The sequence below is a fragment of the Natator depressus genome, chromosome 1 (genome assembly GCF_965152275.1).
Source record: "Natator depressus isolate rNatDep1 chromosome 1, rNatDep2.hap1, whole genome shotgun sequence".
Lineage (NCBI taxonomy): Eukaryota > Metazoa > Chordata > Testudines > Cheloniidae > Natator > Natator depressus.
The window spans coordinates 237,685,895-237,700,055 of NC_134234.1; the positions used below are offsets into that span (position 1 = coordinate 237,685,895).

Sequence of the window (14,161 nt, forward strand, 5' to 3'; positions counted from 1 at the left end):
GGTTGAGGGGGACCGTACTGGCAGTACTGTTCACCCATGTTAGCACTGCTGGTGAAAGCATGCGGGGGCATTTAGGGTATCAGATTATGGCTCTTTTTTATTTATTTATTCTTGTTGCCCTGAGGCACCTGGTAGTTTTCATGACTGAAGGAAGGGGCTGAGGTAACGCCTGCCTCCATCTGACTGTCTGTATAGCGATGAAGCCACTCTTACGGGTAAAAATCTCTCCCATTTAGAAATGACAAGTCCCTGACCACTAGGGAAAAAGGCACATTTACTTTTGGTAATGGTGCCAGGATACGTTTTGCCTGGTGCACACTGGGGAACCTTCTGGCCTTATAAAATGGAGACCGGAGGGAAGTGTGAGGTAGAAAGAAAATGGTGGGGCCAAGAGGTCCCTTACTGCCTTGCAATTTTCCAGTCTGGGCTGCTGTCCCTCTCATCCCTCCCTAGCCATTTGCTGGGGGAAGGAGGTGGAAGCAAGGCATGGCCACCTGTAACAGAAGCTGGGAGCAATAACCAGAACCATTAGGGCCTGGTGACTCACAGAGGCAGCTGGTAATGATAGCTCAATTGATTGGACATCGTGACCTGCAGTGGCAGCTGAGGGGGACAGCCTGATGCTTTCCCAATCTTTAGGTGCAGCAGGAAAATCCCTGCCCCGCACTCACATATTCACAGGGGGCCTGGTGAGGGATTTATAACTACAGGTCACCTGAGACATCTGCAGACCTCATAAGTGTAGTTTACAATGCTCAAAATACTCAGTACACTTTTGCTCAGTGTCTGTCCTCTGGCTTGCTGTAGAACGGAGGGAGGGATTGGGCCTGAGCTCCCCTTGCCGGGCTCTCCTGGCTCTGGCTCTGGATCCTTGTTAGTAGCTCCTTGCTGTTGCAGCAGCTGCAGGGAAGTGCCAGGGAGCTGCTCTGTGGTTAACAGACATGGCTGTGAGCGCAGGCTCCAGTGACTGGACAGGAAACTTCCCCGGCCCTTTGATATTGTGCTTCAACCTACACTCCACCCACGTTTTGTGGGGGAGGGAGGAGAGCTGCCGCTTGCTGGTCCTGGCATCACTGCAAGCCTGTACCAGACCCAGGGGATTTTGCTACTGAGGTGCTGTCATTGTTTGCTGGGAGCTCCCCTGCTCGGGGAAGGAGGCTGCAAGAAACTCTGCCCATGCTTGAGGATTTGACGGGGGCCTGGGTCTCCACAGAACAGGCACAAATCTCCATGCAGGCTCTTAATCAGCAAGGGAAGTGCACGAGTCAGAGTGTCTGCTTTCTCTCTCTTTTTAGCCTTCTCTGCCATGCCACACTTTGGATGGGTGAGCAGCGGCACGGAGGAGAAAGGTAATCTTCTCTGCCAATAAAGGCTGACCTGAACAACCTGGAGTTTTTAAGGCCTTTTTTCCCATTTCTTCTTCTTCAAGTTTGCTCTGCAGCATGGAGGAACTGATCTGCATGCCTGCAGCTGAATAAGTAGACAAAATCTGACGCTGCATCAGAAGTGGAGCCACACCTACCCATATCTCTGATGGACAGGTCTGGCTTGCCCCGAAGGCTGTATACAGTAGAGTATCTCATGTCATGGATCTGCGGGCCTCATTACAAGTAAGAATGGCTACATCGAACACACAGCTAGCCTACACAAAAATACACTCGTGTTACCCCTTCTTCCTTCTACAGTCATGTTTGTTTCTTCCACCTGTTGCATCTTACCAGTAACCAAGGCCTAATCTACACAGAGAAGTTGTATTTATTTAACTAAAATAATTTTTTTAACTGATGTAGTTAAATCGGTTACAACCCACATATGCACACTCAAACCAATTTAAGAGTGCCTAACATGTTGACATTAAACTGCAGATTAGTTTAAACGAATTCCTAAATTCCTAAACGAAGTTATGGAAACTCCAATGCTTGAGACATTTACAACTAAACTGGACAAAACACTGAAAAGTATACTTAGGGAACGATCCTGCATTGGCTACTGGGGATTAGATGAGATGGCCAGACTGTTCCTTTCTACTTCTATTTCTAAATGAAGAAATAGAAATCACCTGACACCATAACTCCACAATCAGGATTACACACCACTGTTACGGTTATTCTGATAGAAGCAGTATATATGGTTTCAGCTGCTTTCTGATCAGCCTACTCTCCATCTCAGATTCAGTCAGGGAGGGCAAGCACCAGTTTGGCTCAGTGGGTGGGCACTACCCACCAAGTCAGCTGCTTACAGATTCAGGTTCTGCACCACATTCAGTGCCAACCCAGCAATACAGTGGAACCCACTCAATTACCTACCACCAGCAGCAAGATTTCCTCATGTCCAGAATTGTGCTCTGCTCTCCGTTCAAGTTCATAGGAATTCAGTGAAGAAAGCTGAGACTTCACTTTCACTTCGTTATAAATGAAGCTTCGCTCTTTGGGCAGAGGGGAGCATATTGCTTTGCTGTTGGAGGGAGCTCTTCTAAAGGATGAGACTTTACAGAAGTCTTTTCTGCTCATTTGTAAGGGCTATCCAGGTGGATGTTAACAAAAAAGTGCCTTTGGATCTTCAAACACCAAGAAGAATACCTCAAAATCCTGGCCAACACAACAACAACCTTTCATTCTGATGTCGCAGGCCAAGTGTTAGCTATTCCCAAGAGAATAGTTGCTATATTTGACTCTCCACTCCTGCTATCCAACTCACTCCAAGATAAAGCTCTGTGCCGTTTTTCAAATAATTTAGCATAATTGAAAAAGTTACAAAAAGAAAAGGAGGACTTGTGGCACCTTAGAGACTAACAAATTTATTTGAGCATAAGCTTTCGTGAGCTACAGCTCACTTCTTCGGATTTTCCAAACACTTACTGTGACTTCTCTAAATTAATCAGGCAGAGGGCAGATTATAAAGAACACACAAATATCCTGATCACTAACACTGAAGGGAAACAATACACAGAGTACAAAACAGGTGTGTGGTCTCAGGGTAAAAGATAATTAAAAAAAAAAAAAAAAGAATTTGCCTAAGAGTGGGGTGTGTAAATATTAACGATGTGTGATTTAAGTAGGGGCTAGAGTAAAAGAGAAATGGGACTCCCTTGCATTTATTGAGCAATCTGGCCTGGTTGTTGGTGACTGCAGATCATTTCTATAGCATCATTCAGAAGCTGTGTAACATCCCTGTGACTATGTTAATTAGCTCCCTTGCAAAAGGGCTTAAACCATAGAGCAAGATTACTTACGTGATGTCCCTGCGCTGATAGCAACCCTGAAGGAGGCAGGCAATCAGGTCACTGATAAACTCCACATCATCCCTGTGAAGAGCAGCTTCCAGTTCCTATTGAGAAGGGAAGAGAGAAACAAAGATCAAATTCTTCAAAATACTCCCTTGGCAGACCAAGAGCAGGAAGCCTCAGATGGCCTAACTGATGTGTACTGTACCCGAGGGAATGCCATCCTCTGGAGCAGCCAAGCCGTTCCCCTGCAGCCACTGCTACAATCACAACTGAACTTGTCTTTTTATTTTTCTGCAGAAGTGTCTTTCTTCCACACCAACTTCCACTATAATCAATCCTCATTACTTTTTCCTTACAAGGACTCACAAGTAAACCTTGAAGAGGTTTTACCACACACCTACTAGCACCAGCCCTTGCCTTCTGTCCAGAAGCAGATATGGAAGATGGGGTGTCCCTGTTCCAGTGAGGCTGAGGCACTGTAATCTAGTAAGTAGCACAAAGCCTCTTCCATCCGAGGATGATGGGAGGCAAGAAGGCAGAAATTGAACAATTTAATTCTGTTGCCTGCATTTCTTCCTTAACCAGGGGAAGTTTTCCTTACTTATCAGTGGTGAGCTCTTAAAACACTTGTTCAGGAACACGGCCTGAAAATCCCACTCACCCAGGATGAGCAGCCGATTTCAGATAGGTAAGCAGAGAAAGGAGAAAGCATGGGGGGAGGGACAGAGGCCACAAATGGAGATGCTGCTCCTTTCCCTGAAGGAAATCAGGGATTTTGCTCTCAGAAAACATTTTTTAAAAGAGAAAAGGTGCTGTCACACCACATGATCTGTACCCAAACTCCCTTTCCTTGAAAGAACAGTGGAAAATAGCATGGCTTATTTCAGTACAAAGGAGTTCACTTAGAATGTGTAATACAGGAAGTGACCTATAAAAAGGATAAACTTCTTAAACAGTGATTAATACAAATCTTGTATGCACTGAGATAATGTACTGGTAATTTTCTTTCTGTTGGTAATTCATAGATTCATATTTACTCAACATGGTTAAAATTTTATGCAATACCAAAAATACTTAATTTTAGTTCAAAAAACTTCACAAGATGACACAAAGCAATCTACTTTCCATTAATAACTACTGACAGTGCACAGCAAGAGTTAATTGAATACAATGTAGTATGGATAGATAGCCTAGTCATAAGACTATTCTTTATGGTTTTAGTGTATACAATAGACTGAATACAGATAGCCCAACACACTATTAAATAAATGGCTATATTAATGGCTAGATAATAAAGAATAATCAATAATGAGAAAAACATTTTAAGTGCCAAGAACTCTTTGATTAGACTCCTGCTATTACAACAATAAAATTATTGATAACCGATTAAAATGATTAAATGCTGTTTGTATTATTTTATTGGGAACATATGATGGAATCTTTCCATTAACACCACTTTTGATTTACACATTACACATTTACAAGGTGTTTTGTAAACAGAGCTCACCATATCCCTTGTGGGGGAGATAAACACATTTTACAAATAGGGAAACTGAGGCACAGCGCAGGTAAGTGACTTGCCTATGGCCACACTGCACATTAGTGGCAGAAAGGAATAGAGTCCTAGAAGTTGCTTGTTTCCTACTCTAGCCACTAGACAATACTGATGATAATTAAAAGATTTTGTGGCCCATGGTTAGGCCTGCCATCACCTGCATGAGGTAATGTTATCTCTATATTAATAGGAATCATAAGATACATAAGAATGTGTTTGGTAAATGCTCAACATTCTGGCGGTATCTACCTTCTGCAGGGCTTAAAGGGTTACATCTTCCAATAAAATGTGCTTGGAAAAAAAGGTAAGCAGTGTGACAAGACATCTGCCCGTTCAGATAACTTACCATGGACAAAGTCCAGCTCATGGAGAATGTAGTGTTAGGACACAGAAAGAAAGGAGATCCATGAGATTACTCCATTTAGGGCATACACCCCCCAAAATACCCTTGTTGTCTGCAGGGCACTTACTTTTGTGCATTAAAGCAGTCACTCATCAGCGTTCTGTCTTTGCCAGGATGTGGGAGGCTTTTGTAACAAGGTATATACAAATTGTTTCCCCTGAACCTTTTCGATATGCTATTTGACTAACACTCATCAAACAGTTGACACAATCCACTAAGATAGCCTAGTATCTACTGTGATTGTTTTCAAAGTACAGGGGGTGGAGGTAGAAAACTTCTGACCTTTACACAGTCAGAGTTCACCAGTCACTAGTGAAGATGCAATGTGCATTCTATAAGGTGCTGGCAAAGTGCTGTTGAAGGAGGATGACGTACATGTGAGGAATCAGACCAACCAGGACTGCAGTGGTATAAACCTATTTACCAAAATACAAACCTAGGTCACACTCCTAACATTACCTTTTCAGACTTGTCCCCGTCACTTTGCAACCAGTAGAGGAAAAAAGGACAACTGGGCTTTAAAGCAGTTCTAAAGCTGCAACACAAACACTTCACCAGAACTAAAACGGGAGTGGGATTAGGGAAGGCAGTGAGATTAGGGAAGGCGGAAAATGAGTTAAGTTCTCATCTTCCAGAAGTTCAGCATCTCCGACTCTTGGGATCACTCCCCTCCACCCACACCAAATTTTAGGAAAGAGCAAGAAGAGGGGTTAGTCACAGTCTCGGTGTCAGCCCAATGTTTGACAGACCCAAACAGCTCTTGTGATCTTTTTGGTATCTGTTTAAAAAAGATAATGACTTGTAATCTTTCCCAGAGGGATCTTTCTTTCTACTGCTGCGTGGGTGATGCAATGTGAACAGTCAGGCATGAACAGGGTTTTTAGTTTAATTCCTGCCGAGTGGTCAACTGACTGGTCTGTTTAATTTAATGTCATTTTTTCTCCAGCCAGGCAAGATTTTAACCTAAAAGGTTAATCCTGCAGTTCTTCCACGTGCATAACTGTCACTGAAGTCAAGGGGAGTTGTGGGGATGGACACTTGGCAGGATCACCACACCCTGAAAGGGACTAAGCAGAGCGCAGTTCTAATGTTTCAGCTTGAGAACAAAGAATTAGCATGATACTCTTAATATGTTTTCATCTACTCAATTAACCCAGATTTTGTATGAAAAGAGAAAGAACATTTTTAAACTTCAGTCCGAACAAGGGGAAATACAGCCAGGATGATCGCTAGTGCACTGTTTAAGCAGGAGATGATAGAACGATAACAGCAGGGAATTACAGCACTTCGAGAAGAAACTCTCACTGGAAAGACAAGGTTCTCACTCACTTTACCCCTCAGTGCTCTGGCCCAGAGCTCAGTCCTGGGATAGGGCAATAAGTGACTCTCCCTCCTCACCACCCTCCCTCAACCCTTTGTTTTTCCCTTTTCTCTTTGAGCACTGAGCTGTGAGCACAGAAATCTGAACCTTGCCAAAATGCTTTGGGGACAGAACAGAAAGGAAACAGAAGAGGCAGCAAATCAGCAGAGGGGGGACCCAGTTACTCCTCCTTCTCCTCTGTAGCTTCAGAGAGCAACGGACAGGAGAAAAGCAGGATTCTCCCCCTCTCCAGCTGGCGTCACAGCTCATTAGGGAAAAGCCTGTTTAACGTCTTTCCCTCCCCCCAGCCCCATGACTAAATCCCTCTGTGTCATGCAATGGCTGTTGGGAAAAAGCACATTGCACAGAGCAAGGGTAACCACCTCACCAAGGAGAAGCACTGGCCTGAAGCAGGGTTATCCGGGGGAGGCGAGAGGGCAGAAATAGATCCCTCAGCACTAGCTGGGAAATAGCTTGCAGTTCTGCTTTGAGAGATGTTGCTTGTCTGGCAGGCTAATACTCTGCCCTGCTTAGGAGTCACATTACTCCCCACTTTTCCCCTTACTGACAACCCCGGGCAGGTATAATTAACCTTTTCAATGCTCTATTAGAAGCCCTGAAAGTCTGTGTGTGAAGTGAGTACTGTTAAGGAACTTTTATAAACACATTCTGCCCTTGCTGTTGTGTCTTGTTCTCAGTTTCTACCTCACTCCTTCCTTGAAGGGTCTGTAGGGTACACATAGGTGCAGGGGCCTTTCCAATAATTGGAGTGTTACAAGTACAGCTCAAAGGCATCTGTGCCTGCAGAATCCAAAAAAAGCAGCTTTCAGTGTCCAGGTGAGGATAAAGCTGATCAACACGTGCAGGTTACTGCTGGTGAACTCAAAGAACAAAATAATGAAAATTAGTGTGTTGGTATCCCAGCAACGAATATCCTAAAAACTGTTATAAACATCAACTCAGAGACGATATAGAAACCAGCAAAAATGCTTGTGTCCATTTATTTCTGATGAAAGGTCAATTCAAGTTAACGGTGACACTCCAGCTCTCTGGCAAGCTGTCACTATGGACCACGGAACACAACATTTGGGTGCTTTTGCTTCGGAAGCCAGGTCCAAAACCAGCAGGCACTAAACGTTTAAGGACACAGAGAGCAGGTGTTCTGAAAGGCAAGCAGACTGGTCTGATGAGGTGATGGGACAGAATTCTAATGCTATGTCTATGCTAGAGAACTGACCCGCCTGTAATTGAACTGGTTGGACAGAATCAGTTTAGCACACAAGGTTAGGTATGTCCATGCACTCCACTGCAAATCAGTTTAATAACCCCATGCTCTTTTGTCCTGTGTCACCACTCTTGCCGTACTAAACTTTCAGTGACAATACCTTCTGGGTATTGATCCCACAGTTCCACACTTTCATCTACTCTGCATCTATAGTGTAGCTAAAACAGTGTAGTCTGAAACAGTTTTGCCTGAGACAGTTCTTGGACCCGTTGAAAAGCAGCATCTACTCCAAACAGTCCTTGGAACACATAAAAATCCGATGAAACACTTTGCATGTGTGGACATCAAGGGTTTAAAAAGCATTCCTGAGGATTAGTCAAGTTCTTCACAGAGTACATTTCCTCATCTGAGACATAGCTTTAGTGCCCCTGAAAAAGACTGCAAGCTTTTCTCTGAAAAAAATTAATTGGTCAGAAGATAAAGGGCATGCCACATGGAGGGGTAAAGAAAGGAATACAGTTGTCCAGCTTAGGCACAAAGATGGGGAAACCTGGAATTGGTTTTTTATCACACTTCCAATCCACACTATTTATCCAAGGGTTCCCCAAGGCTGACACATCTGCTTTACATCTCAGCCTGACCATTCCCACTTCCCCCTCCCATTATTTAATCAGCTGTTCTCATAGCTGGGGAAAGAAGCAACCACCCTCATCTGGACACTGGGCTTCTGAAAGCAGACAGTACTAGCTTGCAATACGTGCCAGATATAAGAGTGTGACACCTCCTCCCAGTTTAACTGCCCTGGACCCCTGAACTTGTATTTACCCCTTACGCGCAAATATCACCAGGAAAATCCAAGAGAACACTCATTCAATCCCTTTTGGTAATGGGAGGAATCAACACAGGGAAAATGATCACAGACTACAACAGATTCTTCCACTAACCTGCTCAGGATAGCTTGAGCCACAGGTGAACAGTAACATGCTACTCATATTTGGGGGAGGAATGACACCCACAAAGACCCACTTCCACACTACAGTCAGAAGTAAACTAAGAAGAGACCATTCAAATTATTCAAACATCCCAGTTAAAGGCTGTTGATTGGGAAACATCCAGCTATATCTGGATGAGCCCAAAGTGGCTGCCTGATCTGGTAATCCCAGCATGATGCTGCCCTGCAGGGGAGGGGAATCCTGAGGGGGAGGTTTTGAGTTTGTTGCACAGGCAGCATACTTGGCCCTAGAGAGTGTTTTATGTTGCGGTCAAGTTATACCATCCACCCAGCACCTAGGAGAGCTAATGGGCTCTAAAACAACAGAAATTGGCTGTGAAATTGCAGCGAATGGAAGAGAGAGGAGAAAAAATGGGATCCCTAAAGTTACCCCACTCCAGGAACCCAGATGGCAGCACATTGGATGTTTTGGTAAAGGGTAGAAGTCATGGAAAGAAATCTGGAAGGTTCCAGATCCTGATGGAGTCTCCAGATCAGATTAACTTACATGTCATGGACTGCAGATGTCCATTTCCCAAATATTTGCCAGGAGACTCCACTCCCACTGCCTCAGCCACACAAACGTTACTCTCTGGCTCCTGTGCCTTCATTTCACTGATAGGTGGCTTGGCAACACCATTCAGATTTGTATTTGTGCAGTACTCCTCCTGCCCGCCACAGCTGTGGCTAAGCACCCCTTCCCAAACTGCCCAGTGTCCTTGCTTCCCTGCAGTCCTGTAGGCAGTTGCACCACAAGAGCCCGTCTATTACCCATTTTCAATAAGATGCTCAAGTGTTTTATGGCTTCCTGAGCTAAAAGCGCCAGCGGCCCCCCCCCCCACCTCGCCATTCTGTATTTGAACTGCCTCCACAGCAAAGACAAAAGACAATGCCAGAGTTAAGTGTCAAACCTCCCCCCCTCCACCCCTTGCTGCCCTGACTCCTGGCAACAGGAACCTAATCGACAGCTCTCCTCAAGGAAACAGCTTCTTGGCACCTCATCCACCGGGGACTATTAACTCTGAAGCAACCAGCATTCTACAGCCGTCTCACAGGGAAAGAGGAAGAGGCTTAACAACAAGCAACAGTTCAGTGGCCCCAGTAGATAATATTTTGGGCTTACTGGCTCTTGTATGCAGAGACGAAGGGTATAGGAAGGGTGGGAGCAAATTCTGCATGGGAAATAGCAATTCCTGATGCAAAGGGAAGGTGGCAGGAGGACAAAAACCTTCCTCCATCTTTTTTGCTCTTCAAATCTGTTTCTAATGCTAGTGTGTTTTGAGACTTCTGAGTTTCTGCCCCTTCCACTTTTTATAAGTACACTTTGGAGTCTATGTGGAGTCCATTATAACAGGGGGCATAATGTAACAATAGGGCTGAGTAGAGGTGTGAGATGACAGCTTAATACAAAAGAGATGGTTATAAACTAAAAAACAGAGAGAGATTGTGGCATGACTCCACAATGGCCAGAAAAACCTGACAGCCACATCAACTGCCAATGGCAAAAACAAATCTCACCCGCTGCCCATGAATCAGAGGCCTGATGGGAAAACCTTCATCTTCCTCTTCCCCACCAGCCCTGCTCCTGCCTCTAAAACAGATTCCGTGAACTGATTTTGAATACGGTTAAGTTAAACTTAACTAGATTTGAAAAAACTGAATACAACTTCAACAGTCGATGGACTCGAAGCGTGTTTTGATTTAGGGGAGAATATTTAGGGGAGAATATTTTTATGCAGGCTGGAATATTTAAACATGATTTGGCATGGTACCTCCTAAAACTCTCCTTTGCTGTGATCCCTAAGAAAACCTCACCCATCGCGAGGATGCTGGTGTATTGAGAGCGCTGCCTATCATGCTAGCCAATAGTGTCTCATTGTTTCCTTGTACTTCCTGTCTGCCTGCACTGTTATCTCTTGTCTTACATTGTAAGCTCTTTGGGGCTTTTGTTCTGTTTGTACAGCACCTAGCACAATGACATCCTGGTCCTTGGCTTCAGCTTCTAGGCACTACAGTAATACAGATAACAGCAGGCCCCAATGTCTATCTTAACAGTGCTTAAAATGTTCAGCCTACGTGCCCACAATGCCCCAAAGCTGCGTATCAATAATGACAATAATGTACTCCTTCCTCTGGGCTTCCATCGTGTCTTGTCTGCTCTGTAAGCCATTTGGGGCAAGGTCTAGCTGTGTTTTGTATTTTATGCTTTGCACTGTGCAGTCTCAATCCTTAAAATAATAGGCTTAAAATTCGTGTTGATAACAGTTTCTTACCAGGGCTGCAGAACATTTGGAGCAGTGAAGTAACAAGCTAGTGGTTCCTATTCAGTAATCAAATATTAGCACTATGCACTCCGATAGCATCTTTCTCCAAAATTCTTAAAGCTTTAACAAACATTTAATGAAGCTTCACAACACCTTTGTGAGGGAAGGCGGTAATATCCCCCATTTTACAGGTGGGGAAACTGCCACAGAACAACTGACTTTAGCAAGGGCACACTTTATTCAGTGACATGGCTGATAAGATAACTCAGGAGTCTAGACTCCAGGTTCCTGTTCTAGCCAATGCATCACCTCTGTTTTTCAGCAATGTTATTAGCAGACAAATCACCTGGAGATCATGCTGTTTTCTCTCGCTAACAGATAGCTCCTCCCTTTCAAAATCCCCTCTCCTCCAGAGCAGATCATCTACCCCATTTATCCATATGTTAGTTATGCTGGTTGAAGAATGAGGATCAGGTTCTAAAATGGAACAGCACTGATCATGCTTCAAATAGGAGGGGGACAAAATGTGCAGGCTCCACCCACAAATTTGTCTTCTGTAGTTGAAAATAACTCCAGCACTTCAGTAGAAGAGAAGACAATAACCATGCGAATATCTGGAACAGCCTTATTTTGTACCTCATAGGCAAGGTACAATTTGTTGCCTAGAATGAATCTCTCCCATTAGTACCACCTGTATATCAGTTGCATTCACACCATTTGACAGCAGCACCAACAGATAGCTTAAGCTCCAATTTTTTAATGGGATGACAGATGACTTTATAACTAGGTTGGTCTCTCTAGGGGAGAGGGATGGAGGTCAGCAGGAGGCTAAGTAGATGCTAGACTTTTCTGCAGTTAACACACTGCTGCATAAACCAGGGAAAGTTTTTAAGCTCCAAAAACTTGAGACACACCCATCCACAAACCACTAGCTGTATTTCACTTGGTGAAGGCGGGAGCCCATCCACACATGCTGCAATTTAGTGTCCCCCTTCACTGGCCATGTGGTTACAAACAGCTCAAAGCTCGTAGCAACTATGTTTTACATAGCGCTGTAAGATGACTGCAATCACATACTTATTAGGGAATAGCATCAGCACTGCTATCTGCTGTCTATACACCAGTGCTCGATGTTATCCCCAGAGGCATCATCGGTTTAGATCCAGTGACTACAGTGCAGTGTGATAAATACAGAACAGCTGATCCTGTGATGTCGCCATCTTCTACAGTAAGAGGCTTCCTGAGTATCTGCTGAGAGTTCTGTTAAGCTTTTAAACCCATTGGCAACGTGGTGAACAGGCTGTAGCTCCAAAGCCAAAAGGCTTGAGGTAATAATCTGATTTCAAAACTCCTCCTCTCCAGCCAGAGGATGAGATCAGGATATGGATGTTCTCCATTTTAGGTCTGGCTGTAGTGCTCATCTGCCCAGCATGTGGATAGGGGACAGAGAAAGAATGGACACCAATACCTGAAGTGGACTACTTGGCTAAAATTTCTGTAAAGGTTTCAAGTCTTAGTTGAAATAGTATTAACTTTCTATAGGGATTTGCATGGTTCATTGCATATTTAGACTAAACAACATGTCTATTCATGCCAACTTTCACTTTTCTAGTTTCCTCGTTGTAAAGTGTCAACTAAAGTTTGTGGTTTGCCATCATTCCTGTCTGAGACATGATACAACAGCAGCCATATAAGCCAAGCAGTGGTTTGGAACACTAGCATCATGAAAGTTCTGCATAGAGGGAAGAGCACCTCTACCACTCACCCACATCCTACACTATCACACACAGGGATATTACCACTTGAGGAGGACCCATCTTCTTGTGTGCTGGGACAAAAAATATTTAGAGAACACCTTCCTAAGAATTAAGAAGGTTCCATTAGCCCAATTTCAAGGATTGTGGTTCTATTGCCCATCTTCAACCACAGCAATAGTCCAACTTTTCTATTTGAGGAAAAGGTTCCCACATCACACTGCACTCCCCCAGAGAGAAAGCAGGATGCAATGCTAAAGGAAAACACCACCAAGATATAAAAGGGTTTAAAGCCCTGCATTTCCCTTTAATTTCATCTTTCCAGCCAGCCATTCTAATTCCCCTTCAGCTGCTATCCCCTGCTACTTCCAGTGCAGTCAGATCTAAATACCTACCACAAATAAACCATAGCCAGTGATTCAACAAGGAGATTGGTCTTCTCATAGTGCTAGCAACATCAAAAATAAGGATAATACTTACTCTGAGTAAAAGCAGGGAGAAATCACAGATCTCTGTTTGAAGCTGAACAGATTGGAACTATGGTGTTTATAAAGCTTGCTGTCAGTACGCACCGGGCCCCATCTATTCCATGATTGCATAGCATTTCCTCTTGCCACAAAATTGTACTCCGAAATCCAAACTTCCATTTCAAAAATATCTTTTGGTTTTAGCAAAGAAAACTCTGAAAAGGTGAAATGAGCATAAACCGATGCCATATTGTTATCCTGCGTATGTAAGCAGCCTGAAACAATCACTCTGAGAAGTGTGAACTGCCTCTCTCAGTGGGGTTAGTCTGAAGCTTAAAGACGACATTGGAAGACAAACATTGTAAACTAGCAAAAAGAAAAGGAGTACTAGTGGCAGCTTAGAGACTAACCAATTTATCTGAGCATAAGCTTTTGTGAGCTACAGCTCACTTCATGTAGCTCACGAAAGCTTATGCTCAAATAAATTGGTTAGTCTCTAAGGTGCCACAAGTACTCCTTTTCTTTTTGCGAATACAGACTAACACGGCTGCTACTCTGAAATCTGTCATATTGTAAACTAGCTCACTGCTGATCATTTAGCAGAAACCTCCAGCTAATGTGTGTCTTTCACAGTCCCAAACTGCTTTCCATCTGTTCGAGGTGGCAAAAATCACAACCCTACCCCCTGTTTAGCTGCCAGAAGCACCAGCTTTGCCCCCAGACAACTTCCACAATGGAGTTATATGTTAATACAAAAACTGCGGTCTTTAATAGAAGGTGGGGGAAATGTATCACATCAATACAGTAGTGTCTGTGTATTTTGATGTCAAATTAAATTTGCATCCGATGAAGTGAGCTGTAGCTGTAGCTCACGAAAGCTTATGCTCAAATAAATTTGTTAGTCTCTAAGGTGCCA

At 43.9% G+C, this 14,161-nt stretch overlaps 1 protein-coding gene across 1 annotated transcript in view; it reads right to left on the reverse strand.

Moving 5' to 3' along the window:
• Positions 1 to 14,161, reverse strand: part of CECR2 (CECR2 histone acetyl-lysine reader) — a 133,262-nt gene that overhangs the window by 69,134 nt on the left and 49,967 nt on the right. Inside the window, exon 2 of the mRNA XM_074938680.1 lies at positions 3,233 to 3,327. Coding sequence (XP_074794781.1) covers positions 3,233 to 3,327 — 95 coding nt within the window. The remainder of the gene's footprint in view (positions 1 to 3,232; positions 3,328 to 14,161) is intronic.